The 12562-nt window shown below is 52.6% G+C and overlaps 1 protein-coding gene across 1 annotated transcript; it reads left to right on the forward strand.

Annotated features, from left to right (window-relative positions):
* The first annotated feature begins 6247 nt into the window (after positions 1-6247).
* Positions 6248-11317, forward strand: TMEM213 (transmembrane protein 213). The gene is made up of 3 exons (XM_028526152.2): positions 6248-6478; positions 9936-10007; positions 10798-11317. Exons 1-3 carry the CDS (start codon positions 6367-6369, stop codon positions 10965-10967), a joined length of 354 nt encoding a protein of 117 aa, XP_028381953.1. The 5' UTR covers positions 6248-6366; the 3' UTR covers positions 10968-11317.
* The last annotated feature ends 1245 nt before the right edge of the window (positions 11318-12562 follow it).

Below are 12562 nucleotides of genomic sequence, written 5' to 3' on the forward strand. Positions count from 1 at the left end.
CTGGTATACATGTGGATAAACTTAAACATTCACTGCATAAAATAATAATGTATTGAGTTAAAAAGTATGCATATAGTTCAAATATGTGACTCTAATGGTATAAAAACTAGAAGTAGAGAGGTTGAATTCAAGTTCCAAACCCTTCACATTATTTGTGAAGGCAGTAAGAGTATCGATTGATACTAGACTTTGATAAGCATGCAAGATATAATCTCTCTCTCTAAAAAAAGGAATAATAAAACAACTCAATCCAGAGGTAATGAGAAAGAAATCACAGGAGCACTAGAGAGAGGGGAACACCAGAGAGCCCTTAGGCAGGTGAAGACTCAAACCTGGGTCTCTCAGTAAACATTTTCCAAGTCAACAGGTTCAGCGGCCAAATTAAAGACAAAGATGGTCACCCTGGATTTTTTTTAATATCATACACTTTGTTTTTATAAGGGGCACATCTAAAACACAATAAAGATGTAGAAAACTCGAGAGAAACGATGGGACGAGAGATGGCATGCCAAATAAGGCAGAAGAAAGGTGGAAGAGGGACGGTGATGACATGAGGCGAAGTAAACTTCATGGCAACGTGTGTGGAGTGTGTAAACTTCCTCTCACCAGCAAGCGATCAATGCTCGGACGCCAGCAGGCGCCTGAGAACTCAGCTCACTTCTGACGCTACATTCCCGGAAACAGCATCAGATGCCACAGGAAAAGGGCTCGGTCCCACGGGACTGCCCTCCACCTCGGATGCCAGGTGCCAGCCCAGGTTATTATCACCTGTGCTTCTAACCAGCCCGCTACAAACTGGAGGTTCTGACAACCCGCCCCGACGTAGGACACCAATTGCAAGTCCAAGTTGTGACCTCCATGGCTGACCGACTGGCTGTAAGTCAGAAGTCCCCCTTCCTTGGCTTTGATTCATTTGCTAGAAAGGCTCACAGAACTCAGGAAACCCATTTACTCACCAGAATACCAATAGTAACTCAGGAGCAGCCAGATGGAAGAGATGCATGGGGCGAGGGGTGGGGAGGAGATGCGCAGGCTCCACGCCTCCCCAGGCTCGCCCGTCGTCTCCCGCCCCCTTCACGTGCTCGCCAGCTCAGGGGCTCTCCAAACCCTGTACTGGGCCATTGGGTTTTGATTCAACCTCCAGACCCTCTCCTCTCCTCTCCCCAAAGGTCTGGGGAAGGGACTGAAAGCTCTAACTCTCCAAGGGTCTGGTTGGTTTCCCTGGCAACTAGTCCCCATCTTTAGGTGCGGTCCAGAAGTCGCCTCATTAACATAACAAAAGACACCTCTGTCAGCTTCGCTTAGAAGATTCTAAGGGTTTTAGGAGCTCTGTGCCAGAAACTGGACGAAGACCAAATATATATTTCTTATTATAAACCAACAGCACAGGGGGATATTACAAAACAATTTTTTAAAGAAGGTTCAGGGCACCACGAAGGTATCATAATTCTGTATTTGAGTAAGGCCTAGTTACAACCTCAACTATGGAATGCAGAAACAGAAAAAAACTACAAGGAAAGGAGAAAAATCCAGTCCTCTGTCTTTATTCAATAGACTAAAGGGACCAGTTTCTTAAAAAAAAAAACACAGGAAAAATATAGATCTGCACCCTTATCTTACATAGAATACTGAACCCCAGAACTAGATGACACACTCTTTTCAAGTGCCACCAACATTTACAAAAATTGGCCATATGTTGGTTCTTAATGAACATCAAAAAATGGAATCATCCAAATATGTTTGCAGATGGCAATGCAGTTAAGCTAGAAATTAATAACAACAACAACTAGAAAACTCCCGTGTTTGGAAATTAAGAAGTACACCTGTGAGAAGATGCGAGGGGATGAGATTGAGGGCCCAAGAGGAAGATGGCCTTAGCCAGCAGGACGTCCCATTCTCCTCGTTAACCCACCTCCATGCAGGCAGTGGCCCCAGCGCCCCCTAGTGCAATAGTGGATTAAGTGCAAGACGAAGGAATCACCCTGGGAACTGCTCAGCAATGGTCCCGAGGGGTGGGCTGCGAGCTGGTCCACTCGGTTACTTTCATCCACTCTGTGGCACCGTCTCCAAGTTCAACTCTGTGTAGCTCTCCATTTCTCTCACATGGATACTCCTCATTCTCTCCAAGTTATAGACCCATAACTGAGTGGCAGTGAGTGAGGTTAACCTCCTCCACCAACTAACTGCTGCTCCGGTGAAGGCCTAGATGTTTCGGTCCCGTGAGTTACGAGAAACTGACACTATTTTGTGAAATAAAAGCCACGTGCAAGAGGAGCCATGGATCCCATCTCAGCTCAAAAGCTAGAGAAGTCTCAGTGGCTTAGCTGGAAATGCAACCCCCACGTTCAAGGCCAGTGGTCTCTTCCCAGAGACGGAGAGGCAGTAGAAGGGCCTATCAGAATCACAAGGGAAGTTTCCTCAACATGAAATATCCTTCCCACCCTGACTGGTGTGTGTGACTCAGTGGATTGAGCACTGGCCTACAAACCACAAGGTCGCTGGTTCGATTCCCAGTCAGGGCACATGCCTGAGTTGCAGGCCAGGTCCCCAGTTGGGGGTGTGTGAGAAGCAACTGATCGATGTATCTCTCACACATCCATGCTTCTCTCCCTCCCTTCCCTTCTCACTCTGAAAATAAATAAATAAAATCTAAGAAAGAAAGAAAGAAGAAACGAAAGAGCTTTCCCATAGTCAGAGGCCATTCCAGGCCACCGATGACTGGTTTTCAATCTTCCAGTCCAGGGGACACTCTGCCTGCTCCTCTTCTTTTTCACACGGAATCATAGCAGGCAAAACAGATAAAACTGGAGGCGGTGAGGGCCCTGGGACCCCACACTCCTGGCCAACCCCAGCCACCTCCAAGGAGCCTGGCCACAGACATTTTAGCCTGGACTTTTTAAAAGTATGTGTAACCAAACACCTGTCTCAACCATTAAAAAAAAAAAAAGTCTTGAGAAAGTTCCTGCAGAATGTGCGGCTTTGAGCACAGCAACTTCCTGGTGCGCCTTCCAAAGCAAACCTGACACAAAACGTATCGAGAGTTCCCTGGTGAGGTCACCAGCTGTGTGGACCTGTTTGTTTGTTTGTTTGTTTTTCAAAATAAAATCGTGAATAATGGTGACACTTGTAAAAATAGTCACCATACAGCCCTTTCTCTGGGAATCCATGAGTTACGAGAGACCAGTCGAGTGCGCCCTGTTTTGGGACAGCAGAATCTTTGATCTGTGGAGAGCATGCTCACGTCGTTCTGGACTGACTTGCCAACATTCCACCTAAAACAGCCCCATATCAAATAACAGCGCGTTACAAAGGAGACAGATGGTTATCTTTGCCCTCTGCATCCACGGGGTGCGGGATTTTCCTCATCGGCATGCTTAGACGTGATGCTGTCGGTGAGAGAGGCGGGTGCTGCTCACAGGGCCCCAAGGCAGGGCTGCTCCAAACCCGTGTGTGCCCCGGGCCCTCACGGATCACGCAGAGGGGCGGGACGCTCTGCCCACCACAGACACACTCAAATGCACCCAGCAGCCTGCATTGTGTTGTTTCTGCTTAAAAACGAACTGCATGGCCTTGTTTTGGAAGAAACTAGTCCTTTTCGTTGGCACAGTTTCATTGTCGTTCCTACTGCGGATCTGAGAGCATTTCTTTCGGGTCTCAAACGTCTTTGAGACCCTTGAACATCCTCGGAGACCCCAGGCCCCGGGCGCTGCTGTGATCTCTGGCGCCTGTTGGGTAAAGCGGCCCCCGTCTGTGAAACTTCCCCCAGGGTTTACTGGGAGGAAAATGTCAGGAACCGTGTTCATCCTGTTAAGTCATGTCATCTCCGTGGGGACCCATGGGGAAGGTTCCTCTCTGGCTTTGGGGCCGAGAGCCGTGTGCTTCTCCCGCTGCTTCCGTCCCGTGAGCCCGCGAGCCGCAGGCGTGACCGTGTGACCGTCTTCGCGCCAGCTGCCAGAAGGCTCAGACCACGGGCGCACCTTTTTGTGCCCCACACCCGCTCGTGGGTCCTCCTCCTGTTCCCTACCCTGACGTTCCCTTTGCCTCATTGCTTCTCACTTACTTAAATGTAGTTGACCTAGCTTCATTAACGATGTGTATGGTTTCTGAAACCCTTTTTCGGACAAGACAGGATATCCACAAATCAATACATAAACTTACAGCATCATTTTCCCCTAAAAGCGCCTCTCTCCCCTATTTTCTGTGGGTGATGACCCTTCTGTGAAAGTGGGAGTTAATATTTACTGAGCACTTACCACCGGCTACCACCATGCAAAGCACTGGACTCCCGAGACGGCTTCTGTTCTATTACTTTTCAGATAAAGCCCCTGAGGCCTGGATGCATAAAGTCACTTGCTGGGGCCACAGAGGCAGGGCTGGAATCCCACCCCCGCCAGGCCTTGTGGCCGCCCCGCAGCTGGAACCCTCGCCTGCATCCCAAACGCCTTTCCCTGGATCCCCTTCCATTGCTTTGGCCTCCTACGTGCCCCTCGACTCAGCTCCCCTCTTCTCTACCCTCAGTCCTTCCCCTTATCTCAGGCCCTTTTGATCTGCTGGGGTTTTTGCAATAGCTTCTTAGATCCCTCTGAACCTAGCCCTGGCCACCGTGAATCTATCCTCCGAGCCCCTAAAATACAAAGGTGTCCACCGGATCTGCATACAGTGTCCCAATCGTAGACAGAGTCCAGTCTCCTCTGTCCACCAGGCAGGAACAGGACAATCTGCCCGGTCTGACCAGCCACGTGCTCCCAGGACAGTCGTTACTTCCCTTCCCAGGGTCACATGTTCAGGCCCCGGGGGCGGGGTGGGGCCTTGCCACAGTTTCCTGCTCCCCACCTGGTAAATGACACCTCGCTCACATTTCAGGTCCAAATGCCATCTCCACTCTCAAACAGTCTCCACGTCCCCCAGTCTCCAACCCTCGTCCATGAATCTCCCATTTGTTGAGATCTCCTCACCGCCTATTATCTGCATCCTTATTCATTTGACCATGTCCCTTACTGGGCCCAGAGCCCCTGGAGGACAGGGACTGTGTTGCCTTACCCACCCTGGGACCCCTGTTCCCCACCCCAAGGGCCCGGCACACGGCAGCTGCTCAGTAACTACTGAACGTTCACCCCAGTGGGAGGTCCGAACTGGGCTTTTGTGTGCTGCCGGGAAACGAGCCTCCGTACAGCAGCACTTCTGCCGCCAGCCCCCAAGCCCAGGACTATGAGGCCACCACTGATGTGTGGCTTTGGGCAAATCAGAAAAAAGGGCCTCCCCTAGGGTACCTGGGGGAAGTCACTTGCTCTGTGGTGAGTACTTCCCTGGGATGGGGGCTCAGGCAGATTCAGCGCCTCCCTGCTTGCTACCCCCTAACTGTGGGTGACACCCGCATTACATCCTGATTCTCTCCTCACTGCTCGGTCACCGCTGGACTGTGAGTACGGGAGGTAGGGATCGTGTCTTAGCCGTCTTCAAGTCTCAGATGCCCAGGATCATGCCCTTCACATCCCTAGCGGATACTCAGTAAACACTGGAGGCTGCAGGCAGAGCCCCACTCAAGCTGCCCGTCAGTCCCCCCAACCTTCGCAGAGCCCCCCATCTGCCCCCTGATCTGTGCAGACGCTCCAGCCTGGCGCCCCAGACGCACAGCCCCTCCACCCACCTCCCCACCTCCCCCTGCTCAGATGCCCACACTTACCCGGGCGCAGTGGGCTCCCGGTTATCTCTTTCCTCCGGGCCCTCACTCCCCTGTCCCTCTCCCTACAACGCCCTCTTCTCCTCCTTGCTTGTCAAAACGCTGCCCATCCTTCAAGACCCAACTCAAACGCCATCCTGTTCAAGAAGCGTCCCACCTGTGATGATGGGGCCTCTTGCTGCTGAGATCAAGCGTACTTTGTCCTTCCCAAGTCATCCCTGGAACAGAGCTCCGTGTTTGAATGGTGTGTTTGTCATGCGAGTGTTTTGAGGGCAGTGACTCCCAGACTTTCGTTCAGTGCACACAGTAAGTGCACAGTAAATGCAGGCTACACGGGATAGGGGATCCAGCACCACACCTGCACACGGGCGAGGCTGCAAACTCACGCTCACAGGGCACACACACACCTCCTCTCCTCCTCTTTTTGCTCCATTCTGCAAAAGGTGAGCTCAGAGAAGACCAACATAAATCGCCCCTCCCTTCCCACCCCCAGCCAACAGATTTGGCTTTCCTTCTCCAGAGGTAAGAGCAAGGTGTGACAGCTGACCTTCCTTTGCTCCACCCCCTCCCTATTCCCCCAAACAGAGGAGAAATTCACCTCTGCCTGCCAGGGCTGTTTCCCAGCTCCTGCGGGACGGGACACACGCAGGCACGTGGCGCCCGGCACTCAGCACACCTCCACAGCGATGGAGCAGACGCGAGCCTCCCTCTCCAGCATGGAGCAGCTCACCTCTGCGCCCCCCGCCGCCCTGGTCCTCTGCCTGGTCCTCGTCTCCTTCCACTCGGCTTGCTTGGCAGGTGGAGCTGTGAGCTTTATTCTTTGCCACACTGGGAAGGGGAAGGGAGGGGGGAGGGGCAGGGAAGGAGGAGGATTCCTCGCTAGGGTTGGTCTGCACAGAGAGGAAACGATCCTTTCTCCTCTGAAGGATTAGGCGAGGGCGGGTGGGGGGTTCTTATCTTTACTCCTGTCCTCAGCTAGGACAGGAGCAGCCACCTCGGTTGTCCTTTGCCACCAAGAAAGAGGAGCAATGTGCAGAGCCTCTCCCATCAGGCTACCGAATCAGCCTAAAATGACAACTTTCAGGTGCTGTTTCTCAGTGGTGCTCCGGGCTGCTGAGCTCTGCAACACTCCCTCTGCACCCGGTTACCTCCCCTCAGGCCCTCTGACCCCCCTTGAACCCTGTGCTTTCTTTGCAACTCTCACAAAACCTTAATGCATGAAAGCTGCCATACACTGTCCATCATTCCCCCGTCCCTCCAGGACATGGGAGGTGTGGGGTTACTGCCTTGCGGAGGAGGCTGGAGGTGTTGAGGCCACCCCGTCAGGCTCTCCCAACCTGGACTCTGAACCTCACGCAGAGAGACCTCCCTTACCCTCCCATGCTCCTGACTTTGGCTTTGATCTTGAACTCCCCTGAGAGCAAGGTCAGCCCTGCTCCCTGACTCTGTCTCTGTCTGCCTCTTCAAAACCAATGCTCGCCACCCCCTCGTTCAGCCTGTAGCTGCCTCTCTCATCCCCGAGGTCCCTCCTGGGGAGGTTCAGAGAGTGTGGGCTCTCAAAGCCAGGGAGCCTCCACGCTGGCTGGCTGGCACCGCCTCCTGGCTGCACGGCCGTGAGCCAACTCCTGACCCTTTCTGGGCCCCAGTTTTCCTCATTTATAACGTGGGGATAATCCCGTGCTTGCACAGAAGGTTGCTGAAATAAGATGACCGCAGGTAAATACCTCTGAATAAACGAGCTCGCGGTAGACACTTGATAAATGTTAACATATTCATCCGTCCAGTGTAACTCCTTCCCAAACAGGAGTGTTTTGTGTCTGCCTCTCTGTTCACCCTTACGGTGCCTGGCTTAGGCTATGGCCGCAAAGAGCTTGACAAGTTAAAAACAAAAACAAAAACAAAAACAAAACATTACAAGTGTAACTGAAGAGTTGGGTCTTCCTAGCAGCGTTTACTTTGGAAGTGACCCCAAATGGGATCAGTCCCGGGCTGCCTCTGCTCAGGAGGATGATACTTAAATTCTTAGGGACTTCTAACCAGGTGAATCAGTTTGAACCACATGAAATTGCTGAACAGTTTTTGACCCACGGGAATGGCAATTTCATACGGTTTCACCGGATGCTAGCACCCACTCCACCCCCACCCCCGTCTAGGTTTTTTCCACTCACTTGCTCTAGACAGAACCAGCTCCATTCTAGGGGAGAGGGGAGGTGGAAGCCAGGGCGGAGAAGTAATTTAGGTTACAAGGGCCATTAAAATGTTGAGGAATCCATTTCTCCAAAACAAACAAAGACCCAGCTCCAAGCCATTTCGCTGTAAATAATTTACAGTCACATCAGATTACATCAAGGTAATGGCCACAGTCTGGGCAGCACGTGGAAGGACCTCGGGGTTGGGGGGGGGGGGCGTACGATCAGTGTGAGCAGCAATTGTGTGGCTTTGGCTGTTTGAGCAGCTTCCTCCTGACTTGCCCTGCTCGGGGACACCAAGCTCCTTTGAAGGACATGCGGACCCAGAGTTAGTGGAGCCTTGAGAATTTCCAAACCCATTTCTCTTTTGGCCTAAGAAGCAGATTCAACCGCAATGCAGGTTCCGGAGAGAGTCTCCAAAATTGGGCTCTTGGTCTTCATCCACCCAGACTACTGTAAGGGGGAGGGGGGAGAGGGGCTGATGGAAAGGAGGTCACTCATGCTGCCCAGATTAGCACTCACGGTACTGTTTGCTGGTGGGAATCCTGTGTGTCTGTGCTGAGCTTCCAGTGCGGTGACCACCAGACACACGCGGTGACTGAGTGCTGGAAGTGTAGCTAATCTGACCAAAAAACGGGTTTTTTTTTAAAACATAAGACAGTATCTTTTTTTTAAAAGATTTTATTTATTTTTAAAGAGGGAAGGGAGGGAGAGAGAGAGAGAGAGAGAAATATCAATGTGCGGTTGCTGGGCCTGCAACCCAGGCATGTGCCCTGACTGGGAATCGAACCTGCGACACTTTGGTTCGCAGCCCGCGCTCAGGCCACTGAGCTACACCAGCCAGGGCATAGAAATGGATTTTTTAATTTAATTATTCTAATGAACTTAGCCACCAGTGGCCGACCTACGAAGCAGGCGGGTGCGGGTCCTCTCCCCCCTCGCTCTGCTGTGAGGGGGCGTGAGCCCCGGCTTGTCTTCCTTTTCGTCCCGCCTTCGTCCCCACCACCCACCTGGCCCCCCAAACTCTGACACCACCACCTTCAGAAGTACTGCCGCTGTTTCCTTGCTCACTGGGTTCCGTGCTGCTTAGTCACGGGACATTCTTTCTTCTTTTTCTGGATTTAACCTTCATTGCATTTTTTCCCATAACCATTTAGAAGGGACATTCTAAGTGCTGCGTAGTCTATCAACCTCTCAACTGCCTTGTACGGTCATTTCTTTTTTCTTTTTTGGATAACCATCTTCCTGAGTACTACCATTATCTTTGTCGGAAATGAAGCATCCAGGTCAGATCTTAATGTCTTTGTTCAATGTTTTGAGGGGAATTGAAGATAGTTCTGAAAAGGCATTCCAGATTTTCCAATGACTGTGTTCCTATATACTACGAAATCCATTTTCTATGTCTCTGTCTGCACAGAAAGCAGCTGAAACAGAGTTTGGAAAGCTGTATATAGCAGGCCCTTGGTGACTGAAGGTCAATGCCAAACGGAGACAAAGCATCTCTGGGTGGGAACAGACCTTGCTAGCAAAAGGGAGCGCAGCGTCTGCTCGGGCTGCCAGGACGGAACGCCACTCCCTGGGGGGCCGGAACAACAGGGACCCATCCCCTCCCAGTGCTGGAGCCTCAGCTGTCAGCAGGGCTGGCTTCTCCTGCAGCCCCTCTCCCGGGGTTGCGGGTGGCCACCTTCTCCCTGCGTCCTCAGGTGGTTTTTCCTTGCGAGAACCTCCCTGGCGTCTTCCTCTTCTGAGAAGGACACCAGTCATACTGGGCCAGGGCCCGCACGTATGACCCCATTTCACTTTATAATCCCCTCTTTAAAAGTCGTTTTCCACATACGGTAATGACTGTATGCGGGGGTTAGGACTTCAACATCCAAATTTGGGAGGGCAGGGACACAGTTCCGGCTATAACAGGGGGTGAGTTTTGCTGCGAGAAGCCTAGACTGGGGTGGCTATAACACTTTCACAACACTCACCACTGATGTACAAAAAAGATTCCTTCCACACTCCATGCCTGGGAAGGGCTCCTCCTCCTACCCGAGACTCTCTTCTGCCTTTCCTTCCAGAAGCAAGCCGTGGCAACAGCTCCACCATGACCGACCACCACCCGGATGCCGAGACTCTGGAGCAGTGCCACGGTAAGCTCCTGCTGAGGGCCCACCCCGCAGAGCTGGCCCGGCGCTGGTGGGGGGAGTGAGTCGACTCTTTGTTCCCTGCACGGGGTGGCCGATGCCGGCCTGGCCTTCCCGTGCCCTGGGGCGGTTTGCTCCGGCCTCCAGGACTGCTCTCGGAGTGTGTCTAAAAAGCCATCTTGACCTTGGCCAACATTGAGGCTCACAGCCTTTGGTGCAGATGGCTTTAAAGACCCATCCCCAGGACAGAGGCCAGAGTTGCCCCTTGGCTCACAGGCTTGTAGAAGCTTGACCGTGGGAAGACCACACAACCCAGTTCGCCCCCCTTCTGCCCAAGGCTGGGGCTTTACTGTCACTCCTTTTGCATGGTTCTGCTCTTCCTCTCCTCGAATACTTCCAGCCATGAGGAGGTTGGTGCTTCATACAGCAACCACTATTACACGTTTAATTAATAGAAAGTTTTGCTGTGTTCTACATCTGGCTTCCTTTTTTCTGTCCTCACTGAATGACCAAATGTGTTCACTGAGGGGGCAGGACAACAGGCAAGAATGTGTAGAGGTCCAGAACACGGCTGTGGAGTCCTGCATTCTTGGGTGTGGGTTCTAGTTCTGCCATCCCGTGATTTCGGGCAAGTTACAGCCTCGGACTCTTCATGTAAAATGGGGATCATACCTGTACCTATTGCTTTGTGAGGAATAAATAAGGTAGCACGTGTAGAGCATTTAACATAGCACAGGGCATGCTTTAGCAAAGCCAAACTATTATTATTATTATTATTATTATTATTATTCCCCAGACGTGGACTTCTGCCAGCAGGCCTCCCGCTGTTGCCGCATCGGCGTGGATGAGTACGGCTGGATCGCGGCCGCCGTTGGCTGGAGCCTCTGGTTCCTCACCCTCATCCTGCTCTGCGTGGACAAGCTGATGAAGCTGACTCCAGATGAGCCCAAGGACTTGCCGGCATGAGCTGGGGAATCGGCCACAAGGAGGCCAACCACCACCCAGCCGCGGCTAACAGCAGGAACGGAGCAGTGCCCGTGTGGTGTCTGGTGAAGTCATGCTCACCTTTGAACGTCCGCTACTCCCACAAGGGAAGAAAGGGGGTCCCATACAAGGAAAGGCCAGCGCTGCTCATTTCAAAGGTACGTGGGCCCATCTGAGCCCGGATGGTCACCTTTCTGAGGACGATCTCTGTGGGACTGGCTTCTGTGTTGGCCATCGATTCCCTCTGGGCTCCAAGGGGGCTGCGCAGGAACCCCAAGACCTGGTCTGTTAGTCGACACACTTGAAATAAAACTTGTATCCTTCTCACCGAACACAGGCTCTTGTCATCTGTCTGCCCCTCATTTTAGTCAAGGACATCACTGTCATTTCAAAATGTAAGGATCCCCTTTGATGCCCTCACTTTCCTCACCCCTGTGTCTGATGCTTCTCCAGCTCTGTTCTTTCTTCAGCTATACCTTCCGTGGCTGTCCTGGGCCATCCTCCCTGGCGGCTGCCTGGTTCCGGCCCTCACTACACGGTCCCTCACTACACCATCCCTGAGTTACTGCAGGATATTTCCTTTCATCCTGCCTTCAGGATCTTCCTCCCCAGCTCACCACTCCCTGGGGGCAACTGCCACACAGCCTGGCACCAAGCCCTGCACATGCGTCCGACCACCCAACCCCTGGCACAGTCTCGCAGGGCCCGCTCCACCGCTGGGTGTGTCCACGGCTCCACTGCTCTCCAGCTCCGGCCCCTCCCTGCCCCCACCTCCAGAATGAAGGCCACCGCTCCACCGCGTCCAGCGCAAAGGCTTGCTCTGCCTGGAGCCTTCCAGACCCTTCTGGCAGACTCAGAGCTGGAGCTCCTCATGATGCCCATCTAAGTGAACAAATGAGTCCTCGCCCCCAACGAACTTAGGACCATCCCTCTGCATTCGGAACCTCCGTTTTTCTATAAATGGTTAAAATAACCGAACTTCCAAAGAAGCCGGTTGGTTTGATTCCTGTCCTCTCAGTGACTCAGCGCCAGGACGGGGCCTGTTACTGTGAGGAGTGCCGGTGGGTCTGGGGGGCTCACTGGAGGAGGAAAGGACAACAGGCCTCTTTCTTTATGGAGCAATGCTGGCCCTTGGTTGGGAACTGTGTATTTGGATCGGATCAACAACTCTAATCAAAATTCAAAACAGCAGGAGGCCTCTGAAACAGGAAGAAACGGCTGCAAAGGTGGCAGACGACTCAAAGGTGCCCGACGCTCTGGCAGAAGTTTGAAATAAATGTCCCTGACGATGGGGGCGAAGGGGATCTCCTGGCTCACTCCGAAGAGCCAGCCAGAGCCAGCATCTGCGTTGTCAAACCAGTGAAGTGGGGCGGGTTGATAGTGCCCGAGTGTCAAGTAATCACGCGGCCAGAAGTGTCTGTGCGATGCCTGGTGTGTGCTGGGGGCACACACGGGAGCCTGCGTCCCACTTCTTTAGGGATTCAAGGAGTTTCCACAACATGCGGTGGCTTAATTCCTTAGCGATCCGAAGATTTGGTGATGAGCAAAGTTTTGATTTCCTGTCTGCGCACATTTTT

This window comes from Phyllostomus discolor, chromosome 10 (genome assembly GCF_004126475.2).
Source record: "Phyllostomus discolor isolate MPI-MPIP mPhyDis1 chromosome 10, mPhyDis1.pri.v3, whole genome shotgun sequence".
Classification (NCBI taxonomy): Eukaryota; Metazoa; Chordata; class Mammalia; order Chiroptera; family Phyllostomidae; genus Phyllostomus; species Phyllostomus discolor.

Coding starts and splice junctions, on each gene's coding strand:
- TMEM213 (XM_028526152.2), top strand. CDS start 6,367: ATGGAGCAGACGCGAGCCTCCCTCTCCAGCATGGAGCAGCTCACCTCT. Junction 6,479..9,935: donor CCACTCGGCTTGCTTGGCAG/GTGGAGCTGTGA, acceptor CTTTCCTTCCAG/AAGCAAGCCGTGGCAACAGC. Junction 10,008..10,797: donor GACTCTGGAGCAGTGCCACG/GTAAGCTCCTGC, acceptor ATTATTCCCCAG/ACGTGGACTTCTGCCAGCAG.